This window comes from Astatotilapia calliptera, chromosome 20 (genome assembly GCF_964374335.1).
Source record: "Astatotilapia calliptera chromosome 20, fAstCal68.1, whole genome shotgun sequence".
NCBI lineage: Eukaryota > Metazoa > Chordata > Actinopteri > Cichliformes > Cichlidae > Astatotilapia > Astatotilapia calliptera.
The window spans coordinates 8,758,816-8,785,176 of NC_137441.1; the positions used below are offsets into that span (position 1 = coordinate 8,758,816).

A 26,361-nucleotide genomic window follows, 5' to 3' on the forward strand; every position below is an offset into this window, starting at 1 on the left:
TTAAAAAAAGATTAAGTGTACAAGATCGGGCAACAAAAAAACAGCACGAGTACATACTGGAAAGTATAATCTGGATCTTTGTTAGTTCAATAGAGAGAAAATAGAGAAGGTTTTTTTTTTATCAAATTGATATTGACAGCAGTTTCTTCCCCTCTGCTGTTGGACACATGAACAATAACCATATGACTGTTCCCACCACTAACACATGACCCTACGCTGTGTCACTGCATCATTCCATGTTTGGCACTGATCACCACCTGCACTCATGTATATATCTTTCTACGTAGCACTCTTAATTCTTATTCTCATGTATATATCTCATGTATAGCTCATGCACATATCTTTCTACGTAGCACTTTTAATTCTTATCCCTACTTTTATTTTTTCATGTCTATTTAAGTGCTATTTATGACACTATTTAAGTGCTATTTATGACACTATGTTTGCACTGAAGCACCGCAGCAATTTCCTAATGTTGTAAACCTGCTCAACATTTGGCAATAAACCCCTTTCTGATTCTGATTCTGATTCTGATTAGATTTATCTCCAAAGGACAGACTTCCAAAAAATACAGAAAGAAGAAAAAAATAGCATTTGGAATAGAAAGAAGGGAGGTTTTTAAGAACTAACAAATTTAACACGACTTTTCTTTTTGTATTTTTTTATTAACGTGAGAACAATACGCATACTGTCCAAACCTGGCAACCCAGAATCCACGTCGTCATTTCCGAAGTCGAAGAATAGGGTACGCTCGTTGTGTTACCTTGCACCGCCCGCCAGCCTCTTTAACAGCCATACACATGTGCTGTCATGATCGGGCACACATCGAGCGGCGAAATAACTTTAAAGCAGATGTTTAAAAAGCTGTAAGTGTGGTGCTGTGAGTGAGCGAGGTAAAGGAGGGGACCTTTGGGTACACCATTACCGATAGATAGTAATCCAGAGCGAGGCGAGCGGAGTAGCTCACTACACCAAAATGGCAACCCCCTATGTGACAGATGAATCTGGTAAGGCTGATGCATGTGCCAGACCTTTGTCTCAAAGAAAATGTATCTTACATTTTAAATCTTACAGCTACAGGGGAGAGATAGCCCGTCTTTCGCCTTTGCAGCATTCATCGTTTATAGTTCCCCGACACCGCCAACTGAAGGTTTTCTATGTTGCAGCTAGCTAATGCTAGTAACTAAAAATGGCTAAGTCTTCCGTAAAGCTAGTTAGCGTGTTGCTAAACACTCCAGGCGCACTTTATTAGTTATTAGAGTTAAATCACCGTTTAACATAACGCTTATAGGTGTCAGACACACATTTCCATGGTGCTTAGGAAAACATCTGGATATTTGACTTTAAATTCCGTGTAGAGGGATAATCTGTTAGTGGCCGCAACAGCTAGAGCTAACGCTGCTGATGCCGTGAATTAAGCTGATGTTGTCTTAGACTGTCACTGTATTAAGTCCGTTTAGAGGCTGTAATTTAATCCAAAGAACATCTGTAGTAAATAAAAAAACATTTTTTGACTGTACAATTGTTAAAAATAACGGAGAGTTGTGAATTAATAAAAGCAGATCAATTTGATTTGTTATTCACTTATTTTCCAAACAAGCACAGTGACATCTAGTGGTGTGTAAACCTTATAACAGTCCTTAAACAAGTTTTACCTCTGTGTGCAATAAACTAAATATGTCCCTGCATTTAAAGAAAACTCTAGCACTGTTGTTGAGATGATCTGCAGTAAAGCCACTTTCACACTTGCTCACTGTAATGATTCTGCATGTGTTGTGTTTTGGTGTGAAGTTTCTGTGACTGTGGGGTCGTTCGATTGATATGTGTACAACTTTTTAAGTGGTTCACAATGTGACATGAAGAATGTATTCTATGCACATACTTGTAAACTAAGTTGACTGGTTAATGTTCTTTTCTTTATTTTCAGCTACATCAAGTTGTTGTCTTGGATGCACATATTAAACACATTAAAGGGAATGTATATTGCTATAAGTCACCTGTTTATTTTTTACTAGGCTTCATGGTTCACTGCTTAGACCTTGGCTTTGTTTGTGGTATTAGTGCCTTTTGAAACATTTTTTCCATGCACTCAAAAATATAATGACTTGCAGTGTGCTTATTTGTATTAAGCTGTCCAAAGTTTGGTATGTAACTTTGAACTGAACCGAACAATGCAAACCAATTTAGAGTCCACAAATTGGGGAAAAAGTAAATGCAGCTGAAAATGTCTTTATTTTCCTCTCTTAGCATAAGGATTTGTTAGAGACCTTTAAAGTTAGAGTTAGCTCCTTGGTTTATGGTGGACTTTTGAGATTTGCTAAAATAATCTTGCAAAGTAGGAACATGTTAGTATCACATTTTATGGGTTTTAAAATGCCTAAAATGTATGGAAATCCATAAAAAGCACTGTATTAACGTAAGATTCACAGTTAATACATGTAGTTGGTCGGGGCCTTGGGGCTGCAGGAATCTCACACTGTCCAAGTCTTTCTTTTAAATCATCAGTGTTGCCTTTCTGGGAAAACATGGAAAATATCCAGTGAGAATAGAAGCAGTAGACATTTTCAGGTCACTCCTGCACAAAGGTGTATGTCATCTCTAAAATGCTTTGCCTGTTTCGCTTCAGGGAAATACATCGCTGCTACTCAGCGACCTGATGGAACCTGGAGGAAGCCGAGGCGAGTGAAGGACGGTTATGTGCCCCAGGAAGAAGTCCCTGTGTAAGCGCCCTTCTTCTTTCCCTACAGTGTACACACTTTCTTTTTGTGCATTTGTAGGGCTGCATCGTTAATAAAAATTACTCATATACTATTATTTAAATTGCATTTCTCTTGCTTTAGGTATGAAAACAAGTATGTCAAGTTTTTTAAGAGTAAACCAGATCTGCCCCCTGGTTTGAACCCAACTGATGCAGCACAACCAACACAACAGCAGCAGCAGAAGATCCCCGGGTGTGGGGACAGTGACACAGCTGGTCTCTCAAAGTCTGCCAAACGCAACATGAAACGTAAGGAAAAACGAAAACAGCAGCAGCAGCAGGGCCAGGATGGAGATGCGGACGTGGAGTCGGTGAGCAACGCTGTCGAGAATGTGTCCATTTCAGAGAGCGACAAGTCTGCAAACAAGACGGCGGCGCCTGTTTCTGCGGCTTCTTCCATTGACTCTTCAGCAGCGGCGGCTGAAAAGGCTAAGAAGGTCAAAAACGTAAAAAAGAAGCTGCGACAGGTTGAGGAGTTGCAGCAGAAAGTGGACTCAGGGGAAATAAAACAGCCAACAAAGGATCAGTTGGAGAAGCTGGGTCGGGCAAAGGCCTTACAAGAGGAATTAGAGCAGCTGGAGCAGGATTCCTGAAGCAATAAAAGACAGCAGAAGAGTTGGATGAACTCAACGTACAAACTACACACAAGAAGGGACCCTTGCAGCTTTTGTGATCATAGATTCCATTAAACATATTGTACCTATTTGATATTTGTTATGAACTTGGGAAGTGAACACAGCCCCAGCACCGTCTGCATAGCAGGTGTCGCATCTTAACCACGGACAAGGTTGTTTTATAGATTCTGATAAATAACATTGTGATTCCTCATATACTTGTACAGGAGAGGTTCTTCATCCATAAATATGTTTAAACGGATAATTGTGAATTGTTTTGTGCGTGTCTGTCCTCTCCGTTTTGTACTTTTCATCACATCACGAGGACTCATTTACAGAAAAAAATAAACATGGAAAAAATAATTTTTTTGTCAAAGAAAATCTGGTTTGTTAACCTTTCTGTTTTGGAAATTAACATTCTTGTCAATGGTTGGATGCCCTCTTGTAGTCTCACTAATGTTGAGTCTTCACAGTCACTACTTTTATTAAAATACAAGCTGTGTAAAGTGCTTTTGTGTTTTTAAAGTGGAATATGTTTTAAAAAGCATTTACTTGCTCAGAAAATAAGACTAGGGGTGATGATCTATATTTTTGTTTTTATCTATAAATTACATTTAGAAGTCGGCCATCTTGATACAACTTTTGTTTTTTCAATAGTAAGAGGGCCATGTGACACATCAAACTTATTGGTAATGTCACAAGAAAAACAATGGTGCTCGTGGTTTCAACGTAACTTTATTCTTTCATGAGTTATTTACAAGTTTCTCTTTGTTCACAGCCATTGACATGTCGAAGAGGTTAACACGTGAGGAGCGGATCGAAATTGTGTTGATATCTGGTGAACGCAGTAACTGGGTCATTGCAGCAGATTTCAATGCAAGACACCCTACGAGACCACCCATCTCCCATACTACAGTTAGCAAACTGCTTGCTAAGTTTCATGAAACTGGTTCAGTGTTGGATTTGCCAAAATGTGGAAGCAAGAAAACTGTCACTAATGAAGAAACATCAGTGGCTGTCCTAGCTTCATTCAGCAAGAGCCCACAGCGTAGCACTCGCCGCATGTCACTGGAGAGTGGCATTAGTCGAACATCACTTCTGTGGATATTAGCTACTCACAAATGGCAACCTTACAACTCCAGCTACTGCAGCATCTCAACGAGGATGACCCAGATCGGCCCCAGAATTTGCAGAATGGGCAAAACAAAAATTGGAACAGGACCCTCAGTTCAGGCAGAAGATTTTGTTCAGTGATGAGGCAAACTTTTATGTGAATGGTGAAGTTGACAAACAAAACCACCGCTATCGGTCTGACACTAACCCACATTGGATGGATCCCTCCAAGACTGTTGGAACAACAAAAGTGATGGTTTGGTGTGGTATATGGGGTACAACGATAGTGGGTCCATTCTTCATCAATGGAAACCTCAAGGCCACTGGATATTGAGTTTTTCCAGCAAGATGGTGCACCACCACATTATGGGTGCCAGGTCCGAGCATTCCTAGATGAACAGTTTCCTGGAAAGTGGATTGGTCGTCGTGGGCCAGTTGAATGTCTCCTGACCACCTTAGACTTTTATCTTTGGGGTCATCTGAAGGCAATTGTCTATGGTGTGAAGATACGAGATGTGCAGCACCTGAAACTACGGATACTGGATGCCTGTGTTGGCATTTCTCCTGCGGTGTTGTTATCAGTGTGTGAAGAGTTGGAGAAGAGGGTTGCATTGACAATCCAACACAATGGGCAGCACATTGAAGACATTTTATAAGTGGTCAGAAACTTGTAAATAACTCATGAAAAAATAAAGTTACGTTGAAACCAAGCACACCATTGTTTTTCTTGTGACATTACCAATAAGTTTGATATGTCACATGGCCCTCTTCCTATTGAAAAAACAAAAATGTATCCAAAGAGCTCCATTGCTGTTCCAGCACTTTACAAACAGACTCATGAGCCATGTCTTTGACATGTTCCTCTACTCCTTGTATGCCTTTGTGCAGCTTTGCTACCATTACACTAAGTGCATAGATGATATGCCATAGTGAGCCTTGACGGGAGTAGCTGAAACAAATACACTGATTAATCCTTTTGAGTAACATTTGCTTTAATATGAAAAAAAAACCATTAAAAAATACAGAGGGTAGGAAGCACATTGAGTGATCTAGAGAGCCACCAGGAACACCAGGACAGAGACACTTAATGCTGGACAGGCCAGACAAATTTGGACTACCCCTTTCATGCAAAGGGTTTGGCATAGGGTCAAAACTAACAAAAAAAAAGTGTGCTGTTGTAGAATTGTTGATAGCCTATACTTGAGGGATGAGTGGTCCTGATGAGGATGTTATATTAATGATTTTTCTGGCTCAAAATGGACCGCTGGGATGTAACATAAAGTAAGAATGAGTCATCCACATGTAGTCAAGGCAAAGGGGTCTGTATTAACTTAAGTCGATATATTCTTCTGTTATGTTTAGTCATTTGATAAAAATGTACCTTAAGCTTAAATAAATTAAACCCCACTTATAAAAACTTCAAAGTCATCGTTCTGACGATTGTCCAGTATTTGATATAAGCAGGAAAGTCCCTATATAGGCTATCTTTATTATTAATATGTTTGAATGTCTATACTGGTAGCTGTTTTCCAGTCTGAAGCCTGGGCAGGCTCACAGGGATTACCTGTACAGTTGTGGCCAAATGTTCATATGACATGAATGCCATAGTAATTTGGGGCTTTTAAAGATTTCTTTAACCCGTTCTTTTTCCAGGTTGGAATGATCGTACAGCATACAATTAGGTGTGCAAGTTTGGATTTATTTTGGGTTTTCTTTAATCCACACAGGGTACACAAGTATACAACATACAGGCTCAGATATTTACATAAAACTTGCTCTAGTAATTGACTAAATGTCCCTTAGCAAGTTGCACCTCAACCAAATGCTTTTGGTAGCCATCAACAAACTTTGGTATAATTCTGGCTGATATTTGACTAGTCTTATTGGCAGAGTTGACAGAGTTCTTTTAAATTGGTTGGCTTCCTGACACAGACTTGGCTTTTTTCAAAGTCCACAAATTTTCAGTAAGATTGAGATCAGGGCTTTGCGAAGGCCATTTCAGAAGCTTAATGTTTGCCTGCTTTATCCATTCCAAGTCATTGCGGCCAGATGGGTCCAGATGTGTGATTGGAGGTTTGAGCCTTGGTGGTTCCTGTGTTGTTCATGAATATCCTAATGAGTGTCCTCTCATCTGACGGTGACAGTTTGGATGTATACTTTTGACCCCACTTGGATTAAAGAAAAGGTGTATGCTGCACAATCATCCACCCTGGAAAAAGCAGTTCAAACAAATCAGTAAAAACCCCAAATTGCCCTGACATTCATGCCCATGATGCGTGTATGTAAGCTATTAACCACACAATAACACTGATCTCATTTTTTAAACTTTGTGTTTAATAGAGGCATCCACCATCTTGATGGTGCATACAAGAAAATCATGATAGATCCACTTTAATATGTTTGCTTTCCTCCATTAGAATTAGTCAATCAATGACAAAGCTTATGCCTTAAAGAGCCAGAGAGGCTAGATAAAAATTCTCTTTCTTGGTGAGGAATCAGGGATGGTCTCACCAGGAGATGTAAATGTTTTAAACCCCAGGAGTTTTGCCGTCTCGGTTTTTATGAGCCTTTATTCCACAATGAAACAGCAGAGGAGGAGGCGTACTCTGTCTCAGACACGATTTGTAGCAATGGTTACACGGGGGTGTCATTGTTTTTGCTTGAATGGGCTCCTACTTTGAGAACAATATAATTAGCTGTTGTCTCATTGAGGATGTGTGGTTTGTTGTTGTTTTTTATATGGCAACCACAGGATAAAGAACGCTCAGATATTGTGGAATAAAGTGCAGATTTCACAAACATGAATCACATGTGAGCAACTCGGTAGCATTTCTGTTACATCTACCACAGACATCCGTTATAAAGTAATACAGCTTAATTAAAAATCAAGAAAGTGCTTGTCTTCCACCACAATGACATAACTGGTCGCAAGACGGCACCTTTATTAGGTAGTGGGCAGCTCATCCACATTCTAAAAAAAGTTCATTCTTAATTTATTTGCTTCCTTTGACGTAAACAACATTACTCTGAAGTTATTCTTACACCCTTCAAGACAAATGGCTCTAAATGATGGTGTCAGAAGGCGTGATCAGGTGGTTAACATCTGAAATATGTGTTGGTGTTTTGCAGTCGACACATCACATTCCTTGTAAATATTTATTATGTGGTTTCGAGGCAGGTCCTGAACAGACACTTGACAGTATAAATACTAAGACACCAACTTTGACACAGTTATAGAAGAACGAACACAGAGAAGATGGATAAAATGATGTTTGGAAAGACACACAGCTTATTTATCAGTTGAAAAGATCAACTTGCCGCATTGGATTCAAAGTTGTTGTTTTTTCTATCTAGTAATGGAAAAAGACCCAAACTGGAAAATGGAATACAGACTGGAGTTAATGGTGCTTCTTGTTTTGTTGATAACAGCTTCATCTATCGCCCTGAGCAGAAAAGATACCACAGAAGCCATGGTAAGAAAATACAAAACAAGCTGGATCTGCTGGAATATAATCTAAAATATTAATGTAAAAATCACAGTCTCCGAGTCTAGAATTTGCATACAATTCGCTGAGAATTAAAATAGAAATACTTGGAGCATGCACTGCTGTCCAGTTTTAACATTACTTCCACAGAGATCAGCAGAAACTGGATTTTTAATTGTCTTAAGCTCACCAATGTCACTGTAAGGCCAGATCTCTATATAATTGGCACAAATGGAAGTAATTCCTCAGCTGGTAATGGAGCATCTATATTCAGTCAACCTCACCTCACCCATGCTGAGATTATTTAGTTTCAGTGACCAAAAATAGTCAAGTAACATGTCAAAAAAGAAAGAACAATTGTTTTAATCTGTTTAGTAGAGATCAATAATTTAATATCCCTCACACTGTCTGCCATTCTTTTAGGTTTACTTAAAGAAGTATGGCTACCTGCACATCCCACTGGACAGTAAAGTTCAAGATTATTCACATGAGCAAATGGCGGAAGCTTTAAGGTTAACCATCTTATCAGTTTACATTGTCCTCATTTACTATTTAGACTTCATTTCAATTGAAAGTTCAAACTTTTTTTTTAATGTCAGAATGTTTCAGAAAGTGACCAACCTGCAGGTATCAGGAAAACTGGATTTAGCCACGCTGGCAATGATGAATAAACCTCGATGTGGCCTCGAGGATTCTTTCGATAACAAATCTCTCAAATATCGAGTCCTGGGTAGGTAACGGTATACATATTGGATTTTTAATGTGTAGTTTATGTGCATATAAAGGATTTTGAATTATAATTTCACAGGTTACTGGCGTAAGAAAATGCTGACATACCGCATTTACAATTACACTCCTGATCTGGGTCAGGGAAAGACTCGCATGGCCATCCAGAATGCTTTTAAGTACTGGAGTGATGTGTCACCTTTAAGGTTCAGAGAGTTGGATCAAGGAAGAGCAGACATCAAAATCTCATTTCACAGAAAAGACAAGACGTGTCCAGTACCCTTTGATGGCCGAGGTAGGACCAGCATATGAACAAAGAAACTCCAAAGTTTTGTGATCTGAGTGACTTCTGGTATTTAATTAGAATCCTTGCTTCATCTTTAGGCCGTGTTTTAGCGCATGCTGATGCCCCTGAGTCTGGCATTGTGCACTTCGATGAGGATGAACTGTGGACAGAAGGGAAGAGTTCTGGCTCCAACCTGAGGATTGTAGCAGCTCATGAAATTGGCCACGCTCTAGGCCTGGGCCACTCACAGTACTACAATGCACTGATGGGACCTGTTTACAATGGATACCGCTCTGACTTCAAGCTTCATCCAGATGACATACAAGGGATCCAAGCTTTATACGGTATTGCCAAAATGTTATTACAGCACCATATGAATATATCTTTGAAGTACTATTTATGCAACCTGCAATGCTATCCCTTTTCAGGAAAGCCAGAGAAGATTCCTGAATCCAGAAATCCAGGACAGTCAAGGCCAGGAGGTGTTATTCCAAATCCATGCAAGGCCACTGTGGATGCAGTTATGTTGGGTACAGAGACTCTGATGCTCTAATACAAATTCCTTTATATATGCTTTGCTCTGTATTTTGTTTAACAAAACAGGAAGATGCTTCTAAAGATATTTTTTCTCCTACATTTTGCCCCTGCAGGTCCTTTGCGTAAGACATACTTTTTCAGTGGGCAGTATGTGTGGACAGTGTCCAACTCTGACTACAACACTCCCATCCAGATTTCCGCACTGTGGAAGGAGCTGCCAGGAAGTCTCAGTGCAGCTGTTCACTCTCCGCGAACTGGCAAATCCTACTTTCTGAAAGGTTTATTCAGTAGTTTTATCAGCAGCGTTCAGAATGTTTAATTCCAGCTGTGTGTTCTGTTTGGTGTGTTTTCTGAATTCAAGTGTCTTTCCTCTGCAAACATCCTTTCACAGGAGACAAATTATGGAGATACACAGGCTTCAAACTTGACCAGGGCTTCCCCAAACGTTTGTCCAACATCCCTGCAAATATTGACTCTGCTTTTTACTTCAATAAGAACCAGAAGATTATCTTTTTCAAAGTAAGATGATTTTCAGTCTTTTTGTTGTTTTTGATATCTGAACTCAGTCAATAATTTGCTCTTTATTTCAGGGCTCTGGATACTGGCAATGGGATGAAATTGCTCCGACGGATTTCAAATCATACCCTAAACCAGTTGGACAACTCTTCAAAGGGATGCCCAGCAACACTGATGCTGCACTAACGTGGACTAATGGTTATGTATACATATTTAAAGGCACCGAGTATTGGCGTGTAAACCAAAACTACCAAGCAGTGGAGAAGACCTACCCTCTCAACACTGCCTTGCGCTGGATGCAGTGTGACGACTGAGCCACCAGAGGCCACTGGGGACTCAACATTAGCCTTATCTGCACAATGACTTGATTTAATAACAGTGAAACAAGCTCACAGTATGGGTATTGGTTATGTGGGTGTGTGCAATGATATTTGCTTCTCAGTCCTGTCATGTTGAGCAAAAAAGGAATACTAAAGCTTCCACTTACCTAATTAAACTAACAAATAAACTAGTAACTAGTTAAAATAGTTATCTTTAATTATACATACTTCTGCTTCTCTTCCACTTTAACATTAAATAAACAGACCAATCAACCAGGATAACAGAGGAGAGGACATTAATCACAGAACACGTGAGGAATACTTCTCTGTAGCCTTCCCCCGGTTGCATTTTATTGGTGTATGTGTACATTATGTCAGTATATTATATGAGTTATATCAAATGTTGTTAGGGTGCCCTTTTTAACGTCTGGCCACAAATGCCAGATAAAGGAGTCTTGGTAAAATCTAAACGAATCAAATAAAACCAAAACAGATTTTTGTGAAGCTCACGCTGCTCTTAACAAAGCAGGAGTCTTAAGAAGTCAGAGCAGGTGGAAAACACCTGTGTAGTTGTGCATGCAGTGTCTTTGAAGGATAAGGTCACTTTACATGATAAGAAAGTCAACTTCAGACACGTGAACAAGATCAGCAGGCGGTTTTCACCACATGGAGATCTTCCAAATACCTAACTTCTGTGTTCACTTTTATTTAGGCACCAGTTTATTATAATTAATTAAAATGAAACTAAAAACTACAACTCGATGTGAACAATTGAAATAACTGAAATAAAAATCAGACTTTGAATAGGCTGATCGAAAATTATATTGTGCATTCAGAAAACTAAGAATTAATTTTGCTGCCGTGTGGTTCTATTGGAAACATCAGAAGACTTTGTTGTATGTGTTTTTCCATGACCGTAATTTTTCGATTACACTGTTGTGTTCTAATATCTATTCTGGACTTCTTAGCACTTGCCCTTAACAAATACCACCCACATAAAAAAAAAAAGACTGTATTAAAACTGGACATTGTCAGACCATAAAAAGCTCAATTGTGAAATGTGCAAACCAGCGGAAACTAGCTGAAGCTACACTGAAATGAAAACTTTAATTCAAAATGAAATGAAAATTAGAAGGAACAAAAAAATTGAAACTGTATTTACTCAGACAGAAGACAACGGCTCAAAAATGTGAAAAATGTCATTTCCACTTTCTTTTAAAATGTCTGTGGAGAAGTTTTTTGCTACGATAAACATCATTCTGTACAAAAATGTCCATAATATCATTATGAATGTACAAGGACAATAAAGGGCTATTCTATTCTATTCTAAATCCTTGCACGTAAAGTGCAAAGTTAACATAGCTGAACAGTAGCGACATTAACTGAAAAAACAAAGGGTGGGAAAAAAGTGGAATTAACATTTAAACAAGTGTGAATAAAGGGAAGGTTAAGAACAAAACTGACATATTCATACATTAAAATTAAATTATAATTAAAACAATGTTCCAGAAATCTTGGACCCATTTTCATAGTGTTCATAGACTTCTTGTTTTCTTCTTTTCTGCTAACCTGAACCCCACAACCATAAAACTGTACAGAACAAAGTGCATTGACCAAGTGGCAACATCCAGAAGGGACTGCAAATCGAAGTCAACACTGCAGTTCCTCAAGTGACCACTTGAGGCTGGCTCCGTAAAGTGAGTCTGTACTCAGAGACTCCAGTGTTAAAAGGCCAAAGTTTAGCTATGGCATATTTACAGTCTAGTACAAAAATGGCTTTGTTCTCTATAATTAAATCCCTCATAATAATTACAGGTTTTTTGAACTGTTTAAACTTTCAAGGCTGGTAGCTGTCTATTATCAACTCTGAAAAACTTCTCAAATCTGTTTGTATCTTTTGGAGCATTTTTAATACATTTATATACCAAATCACATGGCTCGCTTAGCACTAATTATAAGGTATCTGTGTCTGCATGATGCATCCATGCAGTTTACGGATCAAGCTAATGGTAATATTAGTAGATAACTCAGCCCATTTGTCCAAATTTGGTCACTTCTGATTCCAAAACATGCAACATGCTAAAGAAATGCTGAAGTAAAAGCTTTAAAACTGGATTTAACATTTAGACACAAGAGGTTCTTGTTTGTGAAAGGTCAGAGAATGTAAACATGAATGACATCTCGCTCTGTAATGCTGGCCAGCTGCATTCTTCTTTTATAGCAGTGACAAAATGGTGTACAGAAAACAGCTGTACAATTACTCCAAGAAGGCGTGTGGATTTTTTTGTGACCTAGTCATGATTTTTTGGAGGAGATACAGTTTCTGAGTCAAATGTATTTGTGACCTACAAATAGGAGAATTTTGATCTAGCCTCTCCAGAACAGATATCTTCAAAGAAGGACAACACACCAGAGGAGTATAGATGGATTAATAACAGTACAGAGCAGAGGAAAAGCATGTTTTATTTAATCTCTTAAAAATAAGGATGTAACCTTCAAAGATGAAATAACACATCATCTGGTTTTCAAATTCAAACTTGAACTCATAAACAACTAAACACACTCTTCACAGTTTTAATACCATCAGTGTTTTCGATGCTGCTGACATTCTTATCTTTGGTATGATTGCATAAACATCACGTTGCTGATTTAATGACTCTTAACATAAGACAATACCCAAAACAGCTGACTGTGAAGCTGTCTGATCAACATTTTATTGGTCTACCGTTCAGAATTATATGTTTTATGTATATCCTTGGTTTCATTGCATGTGCTGGCACACATTTATCTTTTGTAGCTGTAATGATTACATTTCAGTGCAATCTAGATGTGTTACTGATCTATGTATGTACACAGTGACATAAGCAGAGTGTTTAAGATTGTAATGATATTGCATGAAACAAAAGAACTCATCTGAGAGTTAAACTGCTCAAAGGATTTAGTAGTCATGGGCCTGATGCTGTGTTGAGGTTGCATTAATTTGTCTTGTCATCATTCAGGGGACGATCTCCAAGTACCTCATATCAGTCTGAGCATGCTGATTGTTATCTGATGAAGCCAGTAATAAGGATTCAAACCACAAGTTGAAACTGTGGAAAGGTGTTTGTGATGGTCAAAAATTCAAATGATTAATTATTCCTCAGACATATGTAACCTATAGTTGCTTGAAGCCATGTTAATCAAACTGTGAAGACTGGAGAGGAAGTGGTCAGAGGCACCATGGAGCCTGTTTCAAAGTCAAAGTCAATTAGAGTGTGTGTGATAGTGCTGACGGTGCTTTTAGAGGAGCCGGTTCCCATCTGACGCTCCTGAAGGCTCTGAAGATAACTCTGCAAGGCAAACAAAAGGAGGATGCACTGTTGTTAAACTGGCCATTTACCATGGAGACAAATTATACACAGTGAGAACCTAGAACACTCTGGTGCTCCACAAAGCTGCAGTGGGCCTTGTTTACCAGTTCATGTATGAAAGGTGTGCTAATACTAATGTATACTTGTGTCATGTCAATTTTATTTATCTAGCATATTTTGAAAGAGACAGAAGATAACCCAAATCATTTCCAGGCAAACGTATTTACATTCAAGGTCTCCAGCAACCCAATTTCAAAACCCAAAACTACCTAAAAACTTAAATTAAAATACGATAAATAAAACAGCAACAGAGCAACATAAACAATTGTATACTTAAAAAAAAAAGAATTCAAAAACAAGAATAAATGATAAATAAAATCCATCCATCCATCCATTTCCACTGCTTATCCCTGGTTGGGTCGTGGGGGTAGCAGAGAAGCCCAGACCTCTCTTACCCTAACCACCTCCTGAAAGGAGGCCATCATCTGATGAAGCCAAAAGAACCACATCATCTTCAAAAAGCAGAGATGAGATCATTAAACCACCAAAGTGGGAGCCTTCTGTCACTTGCCTAGAAATTCTGTCCATAAAAAGAAGTGCCCACCACAGCATATCCCGAGGGATGAAGTCGATTGCCTTCACAAAACAAATGTAAACTGATTGGGCAAACTCCTGCTCACTCTTGAATATTCTTGAGAGGACAAAGAGCTAATCGGGAATTCACGGCCAGGACTAAAACTGCATTGCCCCTCCTGGATCCAAGACACAACTTATGGGTGGACTATCCTCTCCAGCACCCTGGCAAAGACCTTTCTGGGGATGCTGAGAAGTGTGATCCCCCATGACGCTGGAGCATGCTCTCCAGTCCCCCTTCTTGAGGAGAGGAACTACCACCCAAGTTTGCCAATTCAGAGACACTGTCTCTACCTTCCAAAGGCATGTTGTGGGTGTCAGTCACACAACATCCAGTGCCTTAAGAAGGAGTGGTTTAACTATCATGGTGACCTCACCTTAGTGATGGCCAAGTTGCCCCCTCATCCATCCATGTCGATGGGATTGATGTGATCCTTGAGGTATTCCTTCCACTGCCTATGTGCTGAGTTGAAGTTTGCAGCTCCCACCTGCACTATGCACCATTTGAGTATAATACTGCTTTCTCCTCTTGAGTTGCCTGACAATTTGCCAGAAGCACTTTGGCAGCCCTTGATTGCCATCCAACACACATTGTGTCTGACCCCTCCTCTGGGTGGTGACACCACAAGAGGGTAGCCCTATATTGTTGCTTCAGGCTATGCAAATTGGGAAATTGCACTGTATATCAGGAAGTTGCAGTAGTAAAGGTGGGAGGCAATAAAGCAAAGGATAACTAAATCCTTTAGGTACATAGCTAAGTTTAATATTTATTAATGACTTAGAGTTGGTAAAAATGCTCTTCACAACATTACTGACTTGATTCTTATAATTCAAGGAAATAGCAATAAAAACATAAAGATTTTTTTACATTTTTGACTTATGTAGATATGGATAAACAACCAAGTGCCTTGGCATCTGTTATTATTATTATCTGGAATGGATAAATAAAATATGAACCAAAAAGCACATCAACCATTTGAATCTCAGCCACTGACCGGTGCCAGGACATCCCCAGCATAGCGTTTCAGGGGTGGAGGCCTCCGTTGGCGGTGATGCTGAGGTCTTCTCCTTGACTCTTTATTTGCATGTTTTTTTGCATATTTCTTCTGTTTTTTATGTGCACCTGGATGCATTAAAAGGGGAGAACAAAAAAACATAAAACATGAATACACAACATCAAATAGGGAGGTTGTGAATACAGCCTTGTGTTAGAGATTGAATTAAACTTACTTCCATTGTGTGACATTCCTTTGGCAGTAAACCACCATTGCACCAGCACTCCGGTGAGACTCAAAACAGGACAGATTCCAGTGACAGCCCAGTCAAACCAGCAGAGTGGTCGTGGAGCAGCTTGAGAAAATATATCATACACTTGATCTGGCAATACAAATGCCCCCACCAGGTAATCTGCACACAGCATGACTGCAGTTGCTCCAAACACAGAAGTGAAGATTATGCTGAATAGTTTCTGCCACTGGAGTGTAAAGACAGCAGCGGCCATGCTGGCAGCTAGAACAACACTGAGAGGCACCCAAACTGGAGTAAGGCTGTGAAATTGTCCAATAACCACCAAGATGGAGAGGGAGAGAAGGCTTCCCAGAAGTAAGCCGCTGATGAGGAGTCCCACAGTTGTCATTAACATGGTCAACAGTCCACACAGCACAGCCACACCAAGGCCAATGCCCGCCTTGGTCTCTGCCTGCAGCTGGGTGCTCAGTGCAGGTTCTTTATGGTACAAGAGGAGCATGGCTGCCGAGCTTAACAGGAAGCCTGAGAAGAACATGACCATCTTGAAGCAGCGGTATCCTGGGGGAGGGTAATAAAAGAAGGTTAGAACCAGCTCCAGTGTTAGTTTTAATACTGATTAATAAGCAGGCAAAGCATAGGCATCACTGGATCAATTAAGGAATATTGGTTTGTATTTGTAGGTTTTAGGTTTAGCTTATGTGCTTAGATCACCTAATATTTTTGTCATGTTTCTTCAGGATTTTGCAGGATGTAATGGGTTAATGTAACTACATTTTATTTGTTAGTAATAAAATAATGTAAAGCACCACACTTCAGTCATTTATTATGACCCCTTAACTGTTATATTAAAGTTACAGTTATGTAATTGTAAAAAATTGCATTGCAAAGATTCTTTTGTTAACTGTGCCCAAAACACATCAAACAAACATGTTTTTATTCTTCATAAAATCAAATAAACTTTATTAGTCTCAGAGTTGGGAAAGTCACATTCTTACAGCTGCAGTGTGAACAGAAATAAAGTGACGCACTGTAACTTAGCAATAATAATAATATTATTTTAGTTTTATTGTAGTTTTGGTGGGATTTTTAAATGTGCTTTGTTTTAGATGTAGCAGTTGGAGACCCAGCATGTCTGTCTGTTTCCCAGCTTTCCTCCCTCCCATACCCACTCTTTTCTCTCTCTCTCTCCTTTTCTTTTTCTATCTTTCATGTCCTTTCTGCTTCAGCATAATATCCACATAGATAATAGCATGAATAATAAAAAATAAAATAAATAAAACAATAAGATTAACAAAAGGAGCCTACAGAGAGCCCATAGTGCTCCTCTTGGGAAAGCAGATGTGTTTGGCACAACAAAGCATTCAGACCATGATTCTGCTTGCTACAAGGACAGGACAGATGTTTAAGAAAACAAAAACAAAAACAATAAAAGAATCTGTAAAAAACAGATTAAAAATGTGTATTATCCAAGGTAGATGAAATATTAGGTCCACTATTTTTTTTTTTACCTTATATGAGCCACAACAATAAGAGCTGATTGGATGACTCTGCAGATGCTGATGGTTCACACACTAAAATACCTTTTCATTCACAAATTTGTTCCAGCATTCATCTCCAGCTCCAGGTGGGGAGACTACAGTGATTGCTCTCGTTCCTTTACAGTTTTGTGGCTAATACCACAGGTTACCTTTAGTTATAGTGAGAGACATGTTTACTAGTGTCTATGAATACAAAAGATATTTATTTTGTGATATGGAAAGGCGTATGGTGAAGACAGTTATGACAATGTTTTAGATTTCTGATGAATTGTTTTGGGTGGATGGTTGTGGATGATAGTAGACAAAGCTCATTGTTTGCAGTGTAATTCTGCTGTACATTTGCCCAATGCTTCACATGACTCATTTGTATTCTGGTGTCCTTTGAGTCTCTGTGGGCAGGCCACTTGCATGTGCATGGCAATCACTAACCACAGAGTTGCATAAGTGAATACAACTATGACAGCACTCTCTTTGTCTGCACCACTAAAACTGCTTTTTTTAAATTCCCCATTATTAATTATTGACAGTTATACATTTCCTCACAGTGCGTTAGTGTTACTGGAAAAACAGACTTTGGCAGCATGTGTGTTTGCGTAATGTCACATGTTTTAGGCTGCAGGTCCTTGTGACACAACACTCTTTATCACACTCAGTTTTTGTGTTGATTGAATTTTTCTCTGCATATTTTCTCAGTAATACCAAATAAATATTGGTTTTAATACTGTAGTATATTTTCTCCCTGTGTAGCTCTACATAAAAACAAATCACTGTCAGTGCTGACAGGAGCAGACTTCAGCTTTAACTTTAGACCATGAGTGTGTAACAGGTAGCACTTCATATATGCTGTCTCTGTCAAATTCAGACACAGGACTACCCATCTGCCTTCTCTAGCTTTGGGCTTATCCACCCTAAACCCCTGGCAGCCTGCAGACACCTGCCACTGAGGCTTTAAGCCATCAGGTGAGCTCTTGAAACATTTAAAAGCGGAGTGGACAGTTAGATGTAAAAAATTTAAGTAGTCTTTCCTTAAATTTGACGTTAATAACATTATGATTACGTACCGGAAAAGCAGTAGATGAGGCCAAATGAAAGGCAAACAGAGCACACAATAGATGGGATGACTTCATACTTCATATTAATCTCAAGTGTACATATGTCCACTTCACTTAAGCCAGCTCCTGGTTTCTCAGTAACATAGAGTGAAGTGAGTGCCATCTTGGAGGGTTATTACTTCTGGTGGTGAGCAGCTGGTGTGGACGTGAATCTGTTTTGCTCATTGAAAGGACAAAACTGGAACGGCCTGCATTTTGTATCCAGGGAAAGAGGAAGCTCCTGAACCAAGAGCATGTACTAAACTGTTTCCTGTTGTGCACCTGCAGAAAGAAAAGACTGTTTATGACTTCTACAGCAAAGACAAACACAGACCCAGTTCTATTTTTTCCTGCACTAACTTGAGATTTATTAAACATCAAGTCTCGTCTATCCCGGAAATTTCTCCAATGAAAACACAACTTCCATTCCATATGAGACATCATAAAGTTTTTAAATGAAGCATCAGTCATATTTGGGTGAATTTATGAGAGGATGTTGCTCTTTCCCATGTCCAATTCCCTGTTCAGGAACCAAAGGAGGAAACTGGGGGTCCCCTTGAGTTTCTCTTTTGTTCAAGAACAGGATACAGATGAGGAAATGACCTTGTGACTTGATGCCATCGTAATACGTATGTATTGTCCTGAACATGTGGTTAAGTATGGTTAAGTTTAGTGCACAAGATAATGAAAAAAAACAGCTCAACAATAATACAGTATATTCTATATGGTGGAATAGATGTACTCTAGCCTCTAGCATAAGTAAAACTAGCTAAAACAGTACAGAAACAAATCAGTTCTGCATTCAGAAAACCCTTTAAGTACATAGTGATTTAAAAGTTTGCATTCTGGAGAAGGACTGTAGCTTATAATTAACGATGCATCACTTTAATGTTGTGGATAGTTATTATGAATATTCAAAAGAAAAATATTTCCTGATTAATTTGAGTGAAATTGGGGTATACATTTCACTCAAAGATGGAGACATTTATGCAAAGCATAAACCTATTTTCCTCCACTAGAAAAACAGAATAGGATTACTTATCAGCTAAATTAAAACTATTTTGTTAGATATTTTATACACTCATTATTAACTGCATAGATCGTGTTTACACACTCTTCATCTTGGCTTACAGTGCAGCTGTCTAGCTACAGGGTGTATTATTGTAAAGACTTTATAAGCTGTTCAGGCAGATCCTACAGTCAGCAAATGGAATTATAGGGGCTTTAGCAGGTGAGGGATCCTCCTGTCAACTCCTGTGTCCTCTTATATAGATAAAAGCATAAACACATTTTCTAGCAGCTAAATAATCCTTGTAACATTAAAAACATAAAAAAAATCACAGCTTCAATACAGGAAAAGCCACTAAAATAATTATTTTTCTACTAGTTTGTGAGATTCAGTGACAAAAAAATGTTTTGTTTTCATTGCAGAAACAGTCAGTATGATTATCTATAGAGCTGAACAGAATAACTACAAACAATAAAGAAACCACAGTCTCTTAAATGAAAACATAATTTTAAAAATTCTGTGACCTACCTCAAATGCCACATATCTTCACACTGTAGAAGTAAACTTTCTGCGAAAAACAAAATATCCTCATTAGCTGTTAACCCCAGGGAAGAAGAGAGAGGTCCATAGTTTGTCAAAAGTTTATGTTGTTCTCTCTGAGAGCTGTGTGTGAAATCAATGTCCACCGCACTAAGTCCCTCATCTGTGCTTGTGAACAGCTGACGCCTGACTCTGAGAGAGAGAGAGAGACCATCTGCCCCCAGCGTCAATACAAAGCTGCTACCAAGTCCAAGGCCGGACCAGCTGAGAGTTCAACTCTCACTACCCAGGATCCTGCTGGAGCCACAGCACAGTTCAGAGTTTATTTCAGTCAGTGTGACTTTTCATTAAGGTTAAATTCAGTTTGCACCAAAACAATATTGTTTTAGGCTCTGATTTGTGTTTATTCATAGGATCTCCCCACAAAAATGTAATTTAATCCTTTTCATGATGGGTTGCAAACAGTATTCTAAATGTGTGTGTGTGTGTTTTAACCATGTTAAAGTGGGTGCCTTTAAAGTTTTAGTGCTATATATAATATGAACCTGCATTAAAATTTGTGAAGGTACTTGTGGTCTTAAAGGGATGATGCATACTGACTTAAGTGATCCCTGAGCTTCTCCTCTACTGCCACCATGAGGTTGACATTTAACAACAACTTTTAGCTATACTTTGTTTTTAGTGCTAATCAGAATCTTAGCATGCTAAACTAAGGTGGTAGCATGCAGGCAACATTATGCCTACAAATCTCAATAAGTCAAGATTTGAAGGAACTGAGCATGAGTTATTGAAATTTAGAGTAATAATGTATTTGGTAATTAGACTGCAATGAAGCCACATAGCATAGTGGAGTCCAACAATGGCAAGGAATAGAAGAGGACCCTCCTGGAGTTTAGACGCTGGTGGTGGCAGAAATGGTCAGGATGACGTGGAGATGTAGAGGAGGCAGGAAGTAAAAGTCTGAAAGGCAGAATGACAGGAGAGCATTGAGATTTAAACTATGTGGAACAGAGGCTGACTGGCTCCCAGAACGCAGGTGAGAAAAAGACTGGGCCAGAGTGATGACAACATATATATCTTTGACTGCGTGGGAAAGAGGAAGTAATGCAGAAAAAAGAGCAGCGTGAATGCAGGTAAATGAATGACCAGAGAACTTCCTTATTGAACTTATTGAGCTCATATCTACATCTGGACTGCAATTGCTAAAATTAATGTTTTATCTCAAAGCTGCATGCTACATAGGGGACCTACATGTGCTCGTTGTATTTTGTTCCCTGTTATATTTGTTGCTTTCTTTGTGTTTGTGCCCTCCTTGTGCCCTTGTCTCTGTCATCAGGGCTTGTCTTCATGGGTCATTGATAGTTCTTTGTTTGTTAGCTACTTCCTGTTTTACTTTGAAGGTTGTTTTTTTTCTTTTGACTTGTTTTGGTTTCACTGTCTGCTTTTGTTCCTTTCCCTCCTTTGGGATTGTCTGTGCTGTCATCACTGTCACTGTTTTTCATTGCTTTCCTTTGTGTTTCTCTCCTACCTGAGCCTAATGACGACTAACCTGCCCTGTTTTCCTTTTTACCTTTATCGATTTCTCAGACTTATCGTGCATTTTTTGAATTGTTGTTTTATTTTTCTGCTTTGTATCTTCCTTGTTTTTGTGCTTTCTGCTGGTGTGCATTTGCATGATTCTCAGAAAACTCCACTGCCTGAAACAATTCATTCTAGCGCTTATCAATTTCCCTTCAACCCAGCTCTCTTTTTATCACCTGCCCTGATAAACGAAAGATGTAGGACTTCCGTGCGCTCAGACAGGGCTCTGTGCTATAGATGATCATTTAATGATATCTGCAAACTGATGTCTAAGAGTAGAAAAAATTAAACTACAGACAGTGGCTTCATTATTTGAAATTTTGGCCATTTTTAATATGAGCAAAACAACAACAGTCTCCTTTAAAAGGCGCTCTGCATAAATATAAAAAACATAAACAAGAAGATTTGTGAGGCAGGTAAGTAAACGGTAGTTAAAAAAGAATAGTTTAAAATGTTTATTCACAAATACACAATAATGGTCTAAGGGGGAAGCACAGCAACATGGTGCTTAGCATTGTTGGCAGACAGCAAGAAGGTCCTGGTTTCTAATCCAATGTCTTTCTGTTTGGAGTTTGCAGGTTCTCCCTGTGTCTGCATGGGTTCTCTGTCCAGGTAATCTGACTTCCTTCCTAAAGTCATGCATTTAGTGGGTTTACTTTAATTGGTAATTCTAAATTACCCAAAGGTGTGAATGGTTGTCTGTCTCTATGTGTTAGCCCTGCAGTAGACTAGCAGCCTGTCCCGGGTGTACCCTGCCTCTCGCCCTATGGCTGCTGGGATAGGCTCCAGCCCCTGTGACCCTGAGTTGGATAAGGGGGAAAGAATGGATGAATGGATGGATGAATGAATGAACGGTCCAAGGGGAGGCAGGTGCAGAGTGGGCAGACATATATCCAAACCAGAGGAGCCTGGAGGCATTGGTCACTGTCTGATGCACTGAAAGAAGATCTGAGATATTAGGACAACACACTTCAAACTTTTAAAAGTAGACAGGAAATACCACGAGGGGGCCTGAAAAAATGCTGCCACACACAGTCAGTGCCACATAACTGGCAGAAAAATCTTGCAAAAAGTAGATGATGAGTGACCAACTGCAGGTGTACCAACCAGGAAGCCAGAAGAGACCGGTCGAAGCTATGCCTCCAGGGGGGAGGTGCTGACAACACGAGCGAAATGGAAGGAGAAAGAGAGAAGGGAGGCAGTTCAGCACTGGAGGTAAAATCAACCATAACAATGATGCAGCTTGAAATCTATGAGAACAGTGCAAAGATGATCAGGGAAATTATTTAAGGCAAATATTTCATACTTCAGATAGAAATCAAGGTACTGTAAAAAAAAAAAAAAAAAAAATAAGACAGAGGGGGAAAAAAGTAAACAGTAACAAAGGGAGTGAAGAGAGTGAGACGTAGGGGAGCAGGTGCGTTTTACTGAGGAGGTCAAGTGAAGTAAAAATTAAGGCTGTAGGGCAAGTGCAGAAAGTAAGTTGATATATTTTAGCTGTTTTTTATTGTTATCAAACCTGAATTGTATACATCGATATGTATGCACAGGCTTATTATGAAGCTATAGTCTCAGTATATTTTTTATTCTTTCATTAGTACTAAGATTGGTCTGCATAACTGGTTCTTTATTAAATAGTAATAATATTTTCATTTTGCTTTCGGCAACAAATCAAAATGAAGTTGTGCTCATTTTCACATATACAGAGAAGGATTTTAGTCCAAGCACGACTAGTTAGTGGGTTTATTTTTATGTCTCTTCTGCTTTCAGATGCCACTGAGTTCAAGTTTATTTCATTATTTCTGTGGGAGAACTGGGCCGAGGCAACAAATTCAGACAAACAAGATGCCACACTTGTCAAATCGGATAATCCTTTATTTTCAAAAGACAGTCTCGCCGAGTATAACGTTTTAGTTATTACATTTTCCCTCCACAGGCTGGCATAGTAAGAGCATGTACTTACTGTGAGATTAAGTAGTAAGTTAGCACTCAATCAACAGGGATCTGCTCCGGGCAGTTTACAGTGCAGCAAAAGTCTTATTTATAGACACACGAGCAGAAACAGCAGAGTGTGAAAAAAACACTCACCTCAAGTCAGCGGCTGAGTTATGGCACAAAAATCAGATGTCAGGGGAGATGGAGCAGATTAATCATGACAGCAGCCATGGCCATACAACTGCGGGACACTGAGATGCAATAAGGTTGACACAGGCAGTGAAATGGAGCTGTCATTCAGAATTAAGTTCCTCCAGTGAGACGTCTAATAAGGACAGTACCAGCTTGTCATGCTTTCATTGGTCTTATATGTCTTTTGTCTGCTTTGGCAGATCAAACAACACCATGCTTTTTAAAACTTGAGAGATTAGATGAAAACTGACAAAAGAGCTTGGTGATAAAAGGTGGAAGGTTGTTTATTTTTAGCAGTGCCGATATAGTGGTTCAGCTTTAGAGACGGTATTGATGATCTGTCGGTCGGTTTGTCGCCTTCTTTCACCCAAAGGGAAATCTTGTACAGATGTTTATGTTGTCCAGATATTGAATTCTGGTGTCTTGTAGAGCCACCACAAAACTGACATTTATGATTTATGATAATTTTGAGTGAAATGTCTCACCAGGTATTGATTGCTGTTTTGCACCTTTGTCATTCTGTTCCTCTCAGAGTGGTTGATTAATCAGACATTTTTACCTTGAGCCACCGTTGAGCTACCGTGACTTTTATAATCAAATGTCAGCAAAGCCACAACTGCAATTTGTATTTAGTGCCATAGCTTCCCATCTTGTACTGATGAATAAGACATAGAATAGAAGTTAAGAGATACCTAAAGTAATCTGTAAGAATACTGGATTTTAGTTTACTCCTTAAGGTGTTCAGTCTAAGATTCCCAGATATCCTGAACATGTTTTAAAGGTCCCAGGTGGCACAAAGTGTATTTAACGCAGCAATAAACTAGGTATACAAACTTTTATTTTAAATGATAACCTGTAGGCTAAGGTGATGACTTTGTCTGACATCGAGAAGACACTTCTTGCTAAGAGCGCTCAGCACTTTACAAGCATCCGCATCTTAATAATCTCAGGACTACACCACTGACTATAACATTTACATCACACTGGTCAGGCTCAGGTGTAACAGCTTCGTAACAGTATGTGCAGTATTGCATGTCATGTCGTATCCGTGTGCAATAACCTGTAGACATCAGGTGCAATAGTCGTATTTATTATTTTATTTTTACAGCACAGGATTTGATGCTCCTATCAGAGTACTTTGCAGTTATCGTAGACAGAGGTGGGTGATTTATGTGTAAGTGTGGAAATGGGTGTGACATATTGGTATTTGGCGTGATTATGCAAGCATGTGAGGATGTCTAATTGTTATTTGCATGTATTGTTTTTCCAGCATGAGCGTGTGGGTGTGTGGAAATATTGTTTTTCGTGTACACAGCAAATTTTGTAATGGCAATGACAATAAAAACTTATATTATATTATTGATTACAAATTTTTTAGGCTGATGTTAAGTAATAAAGTTTAACAAACATTGGTTTGACTTGCAGGTTAATGTGTAGCTGTCTATGAAAAGCTGCATATTAGCAGCAGGGGCTGCTGAAACCAGATGCCACATGTAGTGATCTGTGTTTGTAATGTGGTTTGTTATGTTTAAGGTCTCATTGTTGGGGAACAAACACCTGGTTCATCTGCACCTCAGTTCTGCCTCAAGGCTTCTGCTATAACCCAGCCACTACTGTTCATTCTCATGTGCCACATGATAGGTGTTTTTTTTCTTTCCCGCCCACCCCCATTAGCACCAGCTCTCCTGAGATCCTCCATATACTCATCTACCCTTGTAGCATCTGCAAAAACATTCACTGAACTCTGTTGGGTTCAAGCCATCATCAAGTTTTGTGTTCATACATAAAAACTAAGAGAAAGAGTGTATGCATGTCCTAATTTGGACAAGGATTTGTGTAGATGTGAGACTATAACCTCAGGTTTACATCACTAACTGGTATTTTTGAGAAAATGCACTTCAGACCATTTTAAGGGGCAATGCAAAACTAATGTAACTTGTAGTTTAAAAAGTTAGCTTCTCCATTGAGTTACTGAGTAATGAACTGCCTCATTGATGTAGTCCACAAATATTGTGATCGGCCTGTTCAGTACTGTTCAGTTCAGTACCTCTACATTTTCAGCTCGATTCTTTTTTCACACTTTTTGAATTTATCAGTGACAGAATAACAAGTATTGCTTTAGTATAAGGAATAATAATTATAGCCTCCATATAAGGATTCACATATGTCAGCAAATTGCACACTCATGATAATGTTGGCTTATTTGCATTAAAGCAGACTTCTATTCTTTGATTACAAACCATAATATAAAATAAAAACAAAAGTCTTTTCAGGAAATTTACACTGCAAGGTAACTGCTGTTCAAGATATGAGAAAAACCCAGTGATTTAAAAAATTCCCCGTGAGCAATATTTGGCAACAGTGAAGAGTAAAAAGCAGCGATACAGGTAAGAGAAGAATTGTAGTGAAAAATTCTCCCCTCAAGGCACATATAAAATATTCATTTATAGCACTCTACTGATGTTTCTGTTGGTCCCAAAGGAAAAAAAAAAATACAATCAATCGATTCATAAAAACTTCAGAGTGAGTGTGTGTTTTTAAAGACTGTTCTGATTGCAATGCAAGATGTATTGATCCGGGTTGACTGTTTCTCAGAGAGCGGTGTTTGTACCCGGAGTGCTTTGAACACCCATTAGAACTAGGTTTTACTGATTGTATGAATTTTGGCAGACAAAAAGCTGTGGTCAAAAAGCATATATAATTTGATTCTGGATGTGATTTGACGACTCCACTCTTCTTTTGCATGTGATATTCATCAGTATCTAATGCTGTCATACACTTTATTGTACTGTTCCAAAGGCTAACTGCTTTTTTTTGTCCATCAGGCAACAACAATACACCCTTAGATGCAACATTACTTAGTTTGGCCTACTTTTGTAATTTCTATGC

At 38.9% G+C, this 26,361-nt stretch overlaps 3 protein-coding genes and 1 long non-coding RNA gene across 4 annotated transcripts; 3 read left to right on the forward strand and 1 right to left on the reverse strand.

The window, feature by feature from the left end:
* The first annotated feature begins 708 nt into the window (after positions 1 to 708).
* Positions 709 to 3,881, forward strand: pym1 (PYM homolog 1, exon junction complex associated factor). Its single transcript, XM_080295533.1, has 3 exons — positions 709 to 1,007; positions 2,627 to 2,720; positions 2,841 to 3,881. The coding sequence occupies exons 1-3, from the start codon at positions 977 to 979 to the stop codon at positions 3,349 to 3,351; spliced, it is 636 nt and encodes a 211-aa protein (XP_080151659.1). The 5' UTR covers positions 709 to 976; the 3' UTR covers positions 3,352 to 3,881.
* A 3,656-nt stretch (positions 3,882 to 7,537) lies between these two features.
* On the forward strand, positions 7,538 to 11,015 carry LOC145423260 (matrix metalloproteinase-19-like). The gene is made up of 9 exons (XM_080295535.1): positions 7,538 to 7,958; positions 8,394 to 8,482; positions 8,570 to 8,700; positions 8,779 to 8,991; positions 9,081 to 9,326; positions 9,411 to 9,512; positions 9,633 to 9,797; positions 9,911 to 10,038; positions 10,110 to 11,015. Exons 1-9 carry the CDS (start codon positions 7,842 to 7,844, stop codon positions 10,347 to 10,349), a joined length of 1,431 nt encoding a protein of 476 aa, XP_080151661.1. The 5' UTR covers positions 7,538 to 7,841; the 3' UTR covers positions 10,350 to 11,015.
* A 428-nt stretch (positions 11,016 to 11,443) lies between these two features.
* LOC145423261 (transmembrane protein 198-like) lies at positions 11,444 to 18,354 on the reverse strand. The gene is made up of 4 exons (XM_080295536.1): positions 18,186 to 18,354; positions 15,569 to 16,144; positions 15,334 to 15,461; positions 11,444 to 13,684 (listed from the first exon to the last, which is right to left on the reverse strand). The coding sequence occupies exons 1-4, from the start codon at positions 18,337 to 18,339 to the stop codon at positions 13,535 to 13,537; spliced, it is 1,008 nt and encodes a 335-aa protein (XP_080151662.1). The 5' UTR covers positions 18,340 to 18,354; the 3' UTR covers positions 11,444 to 13,534.
* A 139-nt stretch (positions 18,355 to 18,493) lies between these two features.
* LOC145423262 (uncharacterized) lies at positions 18,494 to 22,698 on the forward strand. Its single transcript, XR_013904347.1, has 2 exons — positions 18,494 to 18,844; positions 19,944 to 22,698. It is a non-coding gene; the product is annotated as an uncharacterized LOC145423262 (long non-coding RNA).
* Positions 22,699 to 26,361: the final 3,663 nt, after the last annotated feature.